The sequence below is a fragment of the Procambarus clarkii genome, chromosome 32, assembly GCF_040958095.1.
Source record: "Procambarus clarkii isolate CNS0578487 chromosome 32, FALCON_Pclarkii_2.0, whole genome shotgun sequence".
In the NCBI taxonomy this organism is placed as follows: Eukaryota; Metazoa; Arthropoda; class Malacostraca; order Decapoda; family Cambaridae; genus Procambarus; species Procambarus clarkii.
This window is the reverse complement of record NC_091181.1, coordinates 11,080,980-11,094,356: the sequence shown is the minus strand read 5'-3', so window position 1 is coordinate 11,094,356 and position 13,377 is coordinate 11,080,980. Positions and strand designations below refer to the sequence as shown.

The 13,377-nt window shown below is 37.1% G+C and overlaps 1 protein-coding gene across 1 annotated transcript in view; it reads left to right on the top strand.

Annotated features, from left to right (window-relative positions):
• Positions 1-13,377, top strand: part of LOC123747452 (probable glutamate receptor) — a 128,849-nt gene that overhangs the window by 101,603 nt on the left and 13,869 nt on the right. The window contains exons 7-9 of the mRNA XM_069334971.1: positions 5,236-5,420; positions 6,045-6,278; positions 6,605-6,783. Of these exons, the coding sequence (XP_069191072.1) occupies positions 5,236-5,420; positions 6,045-6,278; positions 6,605-6,783 (598 nt within the window). The remainder of the gene's footprint in view (positions 1-5,235; positions 5,421-6,044; positions 6,279-6,604; positions 6,784-13,377) is intronic.

Here is a 13,377-nt window from a genome sequence, read left to right as displayed (position 1 = left end):
ACTGGGAACACTTCTATGGTAGAAATGAAATGTATGCTCGTGATGGGGTGCATCTATCCAGGGCTGGGGTTGTTGCTGTTGCGAACTCGTTGGAAGAAGTGGTTAGAGGTGTTTGTTTGGGTTGAAACTGTTAGTAGATAGTGGTATGGGAATTGATTTGGAGGAAGGAGGTAATAAAAGTATGTGTTCGTCGGAGAAACAAATTGGCAAAATGATCAGGGAAAGAGAAGGTCCGCAAAATAACAATTCACTTAGGGTATATTACATTAACAGTAGAAGTCTAAGAAATAAAATTAACGAATTAAATGCTCTTGTCTGCACAGAAAAAATAGATATTATTGCACTTACCGAAACGTGGATGAATGTAGAAAATAGAGAACTATTAGCTGAATATCAAATAAATGGATTTAAACTATTTCACACAGATCGATATATTAGACGAGGAGGGGGAGTAGCCATATATGTTAGGGACAATTTGAAATGTAGTCTCAAAGAGAGAATCAAAACTGAGCCACACACAGAAACTATTTGGACAGAATTAAACGAAAAAGCAAATAATATTATAATAGGAGTTATATATAGGCCACCATATTTAGACAGAATGGAAGCAAAGCACCTATGGGATGAAATATCTAGAGCATCTAGATCTAACAGTATTTATGTCATGGGTGACTTTAATTTTAGTAGAATAAACTGGTTGAACAAAACAGGGAATAGTGAAGCAGAAGATTTTCTAGAATTAATTGACGATTGCTTTCTTACGCAACACATTAAGGAACCAACGCAGGAAAATAATATTTTAGATTTAGTATTAACTAACAGGGAAACACAAATTAATGACATCGAAATAGGGAGTGAGCTAGGGAACAGTGATCACAAAGAAATCAGATTTAGCATAGAATGGAACAGACCTGTAGGAGAAAATTCTGTTAAAGTACCAGATTTTCGAAAAACTGATTTTAATAGCCTAAGAAATTTTTTGGGTCAAATAGATTGGAAAGTCTTGGGTATGGGGTGTGGGCCGGTCTTGGAGCGAGACATGAACCCAGCGATAGGAGACGTAAAAGGGGATTTCGATGTGGATTTAATATATAACTTATTTAAGAATATTCTAAACAAAGCACAGGAACGTAGTATACCATACAAATTGAATAGATCAAATACTAATGACCCAAAGTGGATAACAAAGAATTTGAAGAACCTTACAGGTAAAAAGAGAGCTTGGTACAAAAGGATTAAGAATGGGGAAGTCAGTTTAAAACAGGAATTCATACAACTGGTTAGAAATGTTAAAAAAGAGATTAGGGAAGCAAAACGAAACTATGAAGTTCGCATAGCAGAGCAAGCAAAGTCAAATCCTAAAGGTTTTTTTCAGTTATATCGAACTAAGACTAGGGAAAGGATAGGTCCATTAAAAACTGAGACAGGTCAAATAACTGATAATGACAAGGAGATGAGTAGTATTTTTAACAAATATTTTGTATCTGTATTTACTAAAGAGGAAATTAACAATATGCCTTCAGCCGAACAAGTCTATGTGGGTGGGGATGAGGACAGGTTGACTAGTTTAGCAGTTACCAGGGAGGATGTAATTAAACAGTTAGTAAAACTAAAACCAAACAAATCCCCAGGGCCGGATGAAGGGGGCTTAAAGAATGCAAAGAGGAGCTTTCGGAGCCACTGTCTACCATATTTAATAAATCAATAGAGTTAGGCAGAGTGCCAGAGTCATGGAAGGTAGCTAATGAGGTACCAATTTTTAAGAAAGGAAATAGATCACTTGCGTCAAACTATCGGCCAATTAGCTTAACGTCTATTGTCGGAAAGTTACTTGAATCAATAATTGCAAATGCAATTCGTCTTCATCTTGAAAAACATAAATTAATAAATGAGTCGCAACATGGCTTTACAAATGGCCATTCATGTTTAACAAATTTGCTAACTTTTTATTCTAGCATAGTTGAGGCAGTTGATAGTGGTAAGGATTGTGATGTTGTGTACCTTGACTTTAGCAAAGCTTTTGATACAGTGCCACATGAAAGACTAATTAAAAAAATAGAAGCTCATGGTATTGGGGGGTGCTATATTAAGTTGGATTAGGGCATGCTATTCCAAAGGAAACAGAGAGTTAGTATAAATGGGGTTAAGTCAGAGTGGGATAATGTTGTTAGTGGAGTACCTCAGGGCTCTGTCCCGGGACCTCTGTTGTTTATAATATATATAAATGATTTAGATTCAGGTCTGAGTAGCAACATCTGCAAATTTGCAGATGATACAAAAATCGGTAGGGAAATCAACACGAAAGAAGACTCGCTATCACTTCAAGTTGATCTAAATAGGGTTTTAAAATGGTCAAAAGACTGGCAGATGCAGTTTAATGCTAATAAATGTAAAGTTTTGAGGCTAGGTAATGATGATAGAGTTACAAGATATGAGCTAGATGGTGTTGAGATTGCGAAGTCGGATTGCAAAAGGGATCTGGGAGTTATGATAAGTAAGAATTTAAAACAAAAGGATCAATGCATGAATGTTCGTAATAAGGCGAATAGGACACTGGGATTTATTAATCGAAGCGTTAGTAACAAGACACCTGGTGTGGTTCTTCAGCTATATCTTGCTCTGGTTAGTCCCCATTTAGATTATGCAGTTCAATTTTGGTCGCCATACTATAGAATGGATATAAATTCACTTGAACGTGTCCAGCGTAGGATGACTGTTAATTCCCCAAATTAGAAATCTTTCATATGAAGAAAGATTAATAAAGCTTAAATTGCATTCACTGGAAAGACGAAGAGTTAGGGGGGGACATGATAGAAGTTTACAAGTGGATGAATGGACATAACAAAGGGGATATTAATAGGGTATTAAAAGTATCAACTCAAGACAGAATACGAAACAATGGGTATAAATTGGATAAGTTTAGATTTAGGAAAGACTTGGGTAAATACTGGTTCGGTAACAGGGTCGATGATTTGTAGAACCAAATACCCTGTAACCTGGTGGAGGTGGGGTCCCTCGATTGTTTCAAGCGCGGGTTGGACATGTATATGGGTGGAATTGGGTGGTTATAGATAGGAGCTGCCTCGTATGGGCCAATAGGCCTTCTGCAGTTACCTTTGTTCTTATGTTCTTAATTTGAACATTAGCAGTGGTCTATATAACTTAGAATCATTTTTAATAGATCAATTAAAGGGCGATTTAAGGAGGATCATTGGAACAGATTTGTCTCACTAATTCATTGTATTTATTTACTATTTTATGCTATAATTATCTATGTGTTGGCCTGTATGTGGTTGCTGCATCAGATGGGCTAATGGGCTGCATCAGACGGGCCAATAGGCCGTCTGATGCAGCCCACCTGATGCTGATGCTGATGCAGGCCGTCTGCAGTGTCCACGTATTGTACCTCACCTCGCTCCACCATTCTCTCCTGCCTAGTTATGTCCAGTACTCGATCTGTAAAAATCACTCCTTCTGAAGATGTATTAATATATGAAAGTACTTAATGAAATTCCTGTTTAATTTTTCCTCCGTGGTCTGACATTGTCACTTATATATATGTATATATATATATATATATATATATATATATATATATATATATATATATATATATATATATATATATATATATATATATATATATATATATATATTAATAAATGTGACCGAAAAAGTAAGATTAATAATTCTATAACACGAATTTTCGCAATGGTTCTTACATTTTTCTTCGCTGTTGATGGTAACTGAAAAATCAATTCTCCGAAATTCATTTTTATTTCTAGTCTGACACGACACTTGAGCGCGTTTCGTAAAACTTATTACATTTTCAAAGACTTTAGTTTACACACACACAACTATAACTGAATAGAGCTTAAACATCTTCGATTTTTTATACCTGCATTTGGGTGAGGTGATATGTTACAACAGTTTTGGATGAGGTGAAAACAATCTTTCAACACATGACAGAACACGAAACAATGGGTATAATATTTTGTAAGTTAAAGGGAAGAATGGAAGTAACTGCAAAGGGCCTATTGGCCCATATTTCTTGATGCTTCTATATCGGTGCGGAGTCTTGAAGTGGGTTGAATATAGTTGTGCATTAATTGGCTGTTGATTGCTGGTGTAACCAGCCATCAACACCACCAATAATAAATACAGACATTTAAAGTACAACATTGTGGTGGAGAACATGAGCACTGAGAGGTGCTGCGCACACAGTGGGAACTACACACTGAGACGCTCCACACACTGTGGTACATATACACTGAGACGCTCCACACACTGTGGTACACACACACTGAGACGCTCCACACACTGTGGCACATTCACACTGAGACGCTCCACACACTGTGGTACACACACACTGAGACGCTCCACACACTGTGGTACATACACCGAGAGCTTGCTTTTGGCTTTAACAGTGTTCCTGACAGAAGAATATATTCTAGTTGTTAAGTCAGCCTTAACCCATAGACGACAGTTTACCTCAATTCATGTATAATGGATCTTCCTACATCAGTCTGCCGTACAGCTATATCCATTTTTCAATAGAAGATGACATTTTTACATTTCGATGGATATTATTACCCATTATTAATATAATCCTGTTAAATATACATTAGAACAAGAACCTTGTTCTAATGTATATTTATATTTTGAACCTTGCATATATAAATTAGAACAAGCGGCATCATCGTATTCAAACTAATTTGTAAATATATATATTTTCCATAGAATTAATGGTGTCCGATATAATTTATTATCAAATATTTATAATATTGTTTAAATTCTATAACAAGCAATTTAATCACATTTAATCACAATTTTTTTTTAAAGATTTCAAGACTATATGGCAAAATTTTAATTTAATTAATATGAATTCTTTATATCTAATGAAATTTGTGTTTACATATTACATTTTTCTTCCTTATCATTCTCTATACTTTAAATTTTTATTTAAAAGGAAGGGAGATGTAACATACAATTGTTTACGCATATTTTTTTAATGGCGAATATTGCTGGGTGGAGACATGTCTATAAGTGTAAATTATATATACAGTCTAAGACTATGCCAGTCAAAATTGTTTACTGTGCTTCACATCTGGATATTTGTGGTCCGCTCTGTGCCTCTATCCGTAACAAAAGAAACAGGAATACCGAAAGTTCACAATTAATCTATTGGTCCATAGATGTAATTAACTTGGAATAATGAGAAGTAAATTCGTACAGGAGAGCTGTGGGTGGCGCTGCTGGTGAGCGTGGGGGCGTGGAGCGTGTGCCTGTGGCTGCTGCAGCGGGCGTGGCAGTGGGTGGCTGGTGGGCGTCGGGTGGAGCTCACCACCGCCCTCCTGTATGGCTGGGGCGCCCTCCTTAACGACCCTCCCAGAGACCCCTCCGTCAGTGTCTCTGGAAGAGTAATTATTAATGTTCTCTTACTTTACCTCGCTCCCTTCTCTTCAGCAAGGGAATTGGCAACTGTTACAGCCACTTGAACTCGAGCGAGAGGACGTTTAACACAATAAATAATGCAATATCCATAACACTGTTCAAATTTAATTCTTCTTAATTATAAACCATAAATATAATTTCCCTAGGAACAAATATTAACGATAGTATGATCTGAAATCAAGGAGAAATTATTAGCACATCATATTAATGGATGTAATTACAAAGTTAAAACAAGTTTAACTCGGTGTACATATACTGAGTTTATTTCTGTCCTGGACTATGTTCAGGACTGAAGTATACTTGTTGGTGGTTCAGTAAGCGATTGTGCCGGCCTTAATAACCCTCTAGATGCTGATGAGCATTATGTCCCACACCAATCAACCACATACGGCCTTTTTGATTGTTTATAAATGTACAGCTTGTCATAGTGATACCCGTTTGGCCATCAATTTGTTTATTTACATACATTAGTGAAGCATTTATCCAAACATAGACACCAATGAATATTTACGATAGATATCAGCTTGTGTGCTAACTGTATGTAAGCCACTTGGAAGCGAGTTAAGTTGTGTGTTACCTTACACTTGCAGTTACTGGTGGGTTGGTGGTTGGTGTTCTGCCTCATCATCACCACAGGATACAACTCCTCCCTTGTCGCTCACCTCACAGTTGAAGGGACGACGCGGCCTCTGGACACCTTCGAGGATCTGGTTCAAAAGCCCTGGAAATGGGCAGTCGATCCTTGGCTCTACAAAGGAGCAACTCTGGAGTACTTTGCAAAACATTCATCTCCTGTAGTCAAGAAGATATATAATAACATGGAGGTATGAAAATCAATCAATTTTGCTAATAGTTTTTACAATCATTAACTAATGTAATTTGGTAAGAATTTACAAAGTATTGTAAAAATTTAAAACATCTAATAGCATGCATATGGTATATGGAAATAACACAAGCATAAAATATATACAAATATGCGTCATTTATACTTGCAAATATATGGTCAGTCCCATCCAAAGTTGTCCTGAACTAGGGACCTTCTTATCTCCTTATATAAAGCGTTGTTTATTACTTATTTTAATTTATAAAATCAACGTGTGAACACCGTGTGTGTATTCATCATAATGAATACATATGTGGTTTCCGTCAGATGCTGGAAGCGAAGGAGGCGCTGCAGAAGGTAAAGTCAGGCAGCTTCTCACTCATCGACCACAAAAACTACATACAGGTGTTGGTGGCCTCCTACTACACCGACTCAAAAGGCTACACTCCTTTCTACATCAGCGACAAGGGAATAACCGTAATAGCAGTCTTTGGTTGGGGAGTCAGGCAAGTATTTTCAAACGCCATCAATATTTGCAATGTATGTAAGGGAAATATTAAGTACCTTGTCTCAAAGAGAATAATATGCAATGATGTAAATTTTCATATTGTGCAGTATTGTGTACTTACATACACAGTACAACTTTGTATACTTACATAGCACAGTGCGACATTGTGTACCTACATAGCACAATGCAGCATGTTGTATTTACAAATATATTGATGTAACATGTTGTATTTATATATATATTAGTGCAACATGGTATACTTACAGATTATAGTGCAACATGGTGTACTTACATAATAAAGTGCAACATGGTTAACGTACAAAATATAGTGCAACATGGTGTACTTACATAATAAAGTGCAACATGGTTAACGTACAAAATATAGTGCAACATGGTGTACTTACATAATATAGTGCAACATGGTTAACGTACAAAATATAGTGCAACATGGTGTACTTACATAATAAAGTGCAACATGGTTAACGTACAAAATATAGTGCAACATGGTGTACTTACATAATATAGTGCAACATGGTGTACTTACATAATAAAGTGCAACATGGTTAACGTACAAAATATAGTGCAACATGGTGTACTTACATAATATAGTGCAACATGGTGTACTTACATAATATAGTGCAACATGGTTTGTAATTGAGTACTACACAAGCACTCAATATATGTTGCACATATATTATAGTGCAACATGGTATACTTACATAATATTCAAATTCAAATTCAAAATTCCAATTCAAAATTCAAATTCAAATTCAAATTTTTATTCAGGTAAAAGTACATACATAGAAGATGAGTTGCAAACATAAAGTTGGATTTCCATATAGAACTAGTACATACAATACCTAAAGCCACTAATACGCATAGCATTTCGGGCAAAACAATTACTGTAACAATTTAGTGTGTTACGGAATCAACGCCGTTGCTGGAGTGTGGAGTGGCGATTTCGGCGCCATCTATGGACCTGCACTCCAACTCCCAGGTACTAGGTGAGATGCAAACAACGCCATCTGTTGGCGGTAGGGTGGCGTCCGTGAAAGGTTCCTGTTTCATATCTCAGTTAAGGGGTGAGGTCGATGATGATGAAAACTTCTGCCAGGGTTTTAGCCACCCCTGTATGTGATTATTTGAGACCCCTGTCAGCTTGTCGCTGAAGCCCTCTGCCAGTGTTTCTGGAGAGCAGATGTGGGGACATCGTCATGATACTTTGTGTGGACTGGCCCATGTTGAGGAGGGTGAACTCGACGGTATTACCATTGAGTGTGGACGACGTGTACATGGACGTAGTGGACTTGCCGGGATTTGATGAACACTGCAGGTCTATTGAGTGTCCTAAATGAAAGTGACAGTGTAAATAGGTGTTGTAATACTTAGAGATATAATATATATATATATATATATATATATATATATATATATATATATATATATATATATATATATATATATATATATATATATATATGTCGTACCTAGTAGCCAGAACGCACTTCTCAGCCTACTATGCAAGGCCCGATTTGCCTAATAAGCCAAGTTTTCACGAATTAATTGTTTTTCGACTACCTAACCTACCTAACCTAACCTAACCTAACTTTTTCGGCTACCTAACCTAACCTAACCTATAAAGATAGGTTAGGTTAGGTTTGGTAGGGTTGGTTAGGTTCGGTCATATATCTACGTTAATTTTAACTCCAATAACACAAAATTGACCTCATACAAAATTAAATGGGTAGCTTTATCATTTCATAAGAAAAAAAATTAGAGAAAATATATTATTTCTGTAAAACTTGGCTTATTAGGCAAATCGGGCCTTGCATAGTAGGCTGAGAAGTGCGTTCTGGCTACTAGGTACGATATATATATATATATATATATATATATATATATATATATATATATATATATATATATATATATATATATATATATATATATATATATATATATATATGTCGTACCTAGTTGCCAGAACGCACTTCTCAGCCTACTATGCAAGGCCCGATTTGCCTAATAAGCCAAGTTTTCATGAATTAATTGTTTTTCGACTACCTAACCTACCTAACCTAACCTAACCTACCTTTTTCGGTTACCTAACCTAACCTAACCTATAAAGATAGGTTAGGTAGGGTTGGTTAGGTTTGGTCATATATCTACGTTAATTTAAACTCCAATAAAAAAAATTGACCTCATACATAATGAAATGGGTAGATTTATCATTTCATAAGAAAAAAGTTAGAGAAAATATATTAATTCAGGAAAACTTGGCTTATTAGGCAAATCGGGCCTTGCATAGTAGGCTGACAAGTGCATTCTGGCTATTAGGTACGACATATATATATATATATATATATATATGTCGTACCTAGTAGCCAGAACTCACTTCTCAGCCTACTATTCAAGGCCCGATTTGCCTAATAAGCCAAGTTTTCCTGAATTAATTTATTTACTATAATTTTTTTCTTATGAAATGATAAAGCTACCCTTTTCACTATGTATGAGGTCAATTTTTTTTATTGGAGTTAAAATTAACGTAGATATATGACCGAACCTAACCAACCCTACCTAACCTAACCTAACCTATATATATAGGTAAGGTTAGGTTAGGTAGCAAAAAAAAAGCTAGGTTAGGTTAGGTTAGGTAGGTTAGGTAGACGAAAAAACATTAATTCATGAAAACTTGGCTTATTAGGCAAATCGGGCCTTGCACTGTAGGCTGAGAAGTGAGTTCTGGCTACTAGGTACGACATATATATATATATATATATATATATATATATATATATATATATATATATATATATATATATATATATATATATATATATATACATATATATATATGTATGTATATATATGTATATATACATATATATATATATATATATGTATGTATATATATGTATATATATATATATATATATATATATATATATATATATATATATATATATATATATTATTTATAATTTCAGTACACAAAAAGGGTTACAACATTGATAACACGCAAGGTAGAAGGCTACTTGTCACAAGTTGTCGAGTTCCTCCAGCTTCTCAGATGGCAAACAGAAAACATTGATGCAGTGTGCATTCCCTCTCTGGATTGACACACTAAGGTGCCTATATATATATATATATATATATATATACATATATACATATATATATATATATATATATATATATATATATATACATATATACATACATATATATATATATACATATATATATACGATATACATGGGTTGATACAAAAATAATAATGCAAAAAGGTGCTTAAAGGTTATGGATCTCTTGAAGAACACAACAATGGGAAACATTGATGAATGTCACAGACGGGTTCGATCATTGTTGCAAGTCAAACACTTCTTCGAATTCCTCTGAAGTTGGACTAGTGCCCAAGACGCAACAGGCATTTCCCCTCTGAATCGCAACACTGAGGCGCTGGAACAAGAAACTTTTTGCTCTCTGGTCTTTTGTAGCGCTGATCAATTTGTCCCCCAATTCCTTCAGGAACTTCAATGTACATTTTCCCCACGAACCGAGGGTCTCCGAGCCGATCGGAACAAAGCTGTAGCAGTGTGCTAGACCTTTGTATTTAATAATTTTCTGCGATTCCCTGAAAGAAGCAGCACCACCGCTTTCACGTGTGCTGTAGTGGAGGTAGGTACTGGCCAGTGTGGCAGCGCACGTGTAGTCCCATACCACTTGCTTACCATCCTTCCAAGGTAGCAAGGTGACCCCATCAGGGCGCTTCTGAGGGTCGTTAGGTCTGGATAAGTGTGGTTCTCTTTGTGCCGGGCAGCGGGCTGTGGCGAGGCTCCTCTTGATGATGTCGTTGACTTCTTCATGTCTTGCAATTTTACCCTGTGATTTACGACATACCAGACCATGACGACCATATTGGTCTGCCATCGCAGTTCCGCAGATGCACCTATGTTCGGTGAGGATGGGGGCGGCAAGGCGAAGGGCAACTCCAATGCGGAGAGCGTCATGACTGAGGCGAGTTCCCAGGGCTGCATTGGGCACAGCAAATAAAAAATCCCCGGCGTGGGGTGCTGTTACCGCTAGGAGGCGGGCTTTGTTTTCAGCATCAGCGTTGTCAATCATTGCTGTGACAGTCTTTTCCATTATGGGGCTATCCCAGTGGGCCTGCTTGTGGTCTTTTGGGACTTGTGGTCGGGGTTGAGGGTGTGCAATGGTGTCCCATTGTCTGGCTGCTTCGATGAACGTTTGATCATGAGTTCCCGCTGTCTCTCTCATACGCTCTGGTAGGATCTGCCCTACCAATTCGTTGGCTGCTGTACATGAGGATAAGAATGCTGGAAGTGCTACCTCAGTTGCCTTTCGTATGCCTATCCCTCCAAATCTCACTGGTAGTGTTGCTTGGTCCCACTGACTGTCATCTAAATCTAGGTTGAGCGCCTTCCTGAATATTGACCTGAGGAGCTCATCATATTGATTTAGAAGTGGGTTGCCAAAAGTTGGTGCACACCTTAAGAAGTATGTTAGCCTGGGCAGGGTAAGGCACTTTGTGAGAAGGTAGAGGGCATCGTGGGAGTCCAAGTCCCCAATTCTCTCTTCCATCCTCTTTAGGTCTCTAAACTTTTCGTCAAGGACTGCAGCAATGGCATTGTGGGCCAGAGGTGCTCCGAGTAGTGTGCTGTCGGTAGGTTTAACGACTGAGGCTTCTGGTAGAACTGATTTCACTGCTCTAATGATTACTTCACTAGATGCAATAATTTCGCACTTGGAGGGGCTAAGAACGAGACCCATGGACTCCCCCCGTGTCTTCACCAGCTGTAAGTCTTCTAGCAGGGAATCTTGTGTGCCTGCCAGAGTGCCATCATCCAGGAACCAGATGTTGAGCTCGCTGGCCAGTCTGGTTGTAATTTCTCGAACCGCTATGCAAAAGAGGAACGGTGCAAGTGGGTCACCCTGTTGAATTCCCTCTGCCGAGGTGACTTCATGTTTGCCAAACAGGAGGGTTGAGTCTTTGCTGTAGCCTGCTGACACAAACGGGAGAATGCTTGGGCAATGTTCCTGGACTGCAGTGAGGATTGCTTCCCTTTTGACCGAGTTGAAAGCGTTTTTAAAATCTAATTTTACTACTGCCTGGTCTTCAGTAAGAGAGCTAATGTAGGCTCGTGCAGCATGAGCCGCTGCTTCACAGCCTTGGGGGACTCCAAACCCCAGCTGGTTGGGTTGCAGCATGGTGGCTGCTTCCGTTCGGATACTTCTGACAGCAGCCCTTGCAACTAGGCGGCGAAGGGTATTACCAACGGCAATGGGTCTGATTCCTCCCCCCTTCTTTTTGAGGGCACATAGGGATGCACCAAAGAAGAATGGTTTGATTTCATCAGGGATTAACCCGGCGAGGCAGTTGTTGACAAACGTTGTGATTTCTGTCAGGAGCGCTTCTGCAGCTGGGCCAAGAACAGGGTTCACCATTTCCTTCACATGTTGAGGTCTTACCCCTGTGTAGCCTCCTATATATATATATATATATATATATATATATATATATATATATATATACATATATATATATATGTATGTATATATATATATATATATATATATATATATATATATATATATATATATATTATATATATATATATATATATTATATATATATATATATATATATATATATATATGTCGTACCTAATAGCCAGAACGCAATTCTCAGCCTACTATTCAAGGCCCGATTTGCCTAATAAGCCAAGTTTTCATGAATTAATGTTTTTTCGTCTACCTAACCTACCTAACCTAACCTAACCTAGCTTTTTTTGGCTACCTAACCTAACCTTACCTATAAATATAGGTTAGGTTAGGTTAGGTAGGGTTGGTTAGGTTCGGTCATATATCTACGTTAATTTTAACTCCAATAAAAAAAAATTGACCTCATACATAGAGAAAAGGGTTGCTTTATCATTTCATAAGAAAAAAATTATAGTAAATATATTAATTCAGGAAAACTTGGCTTATTAGGCAAATCGGGCCTTGAATAGTAGGCTGAGAAGTGAGTTCTGGCTACTAGGTACGACATATATATATATATATATATATATATATATATATATATATATATATATATATATATATATATATATATATGTCGTACCTAGTAGCCAGAACTCACTTCTCAGCCTACTATGCAAGGCCTGATTTGCCTAATAATCCTAGTTTTCATGAATTAATGTTTTTTCGACAACCTAACCTACCTAACCTAACCTAACCTAACGTTTTCGGCTACCTAACCTAACCTAACCTATAAAGATAGGTTAGGTTAGGTTAGGTAGGGTTGGTTAGGTTCGGTCATATATCTACGTTAATTTTAACTCCAATTAAAAAAAATTGACCTCATACATAATGAAATGGGTAGCTTTATCATTTCATAAGAAAAAAATTAGAGAAAATATAATAATTCAGTAAAACTTGGCTTATTAGGCAAATCGGGCCTCGCATAGTAGGCTGAGAAGTGAGTTCTGGCTACTAGGTACGACATATATATATATATATATATATATGTCGTACCTAGTAGCCAGAACGCACTTCTCAGCCTACTATG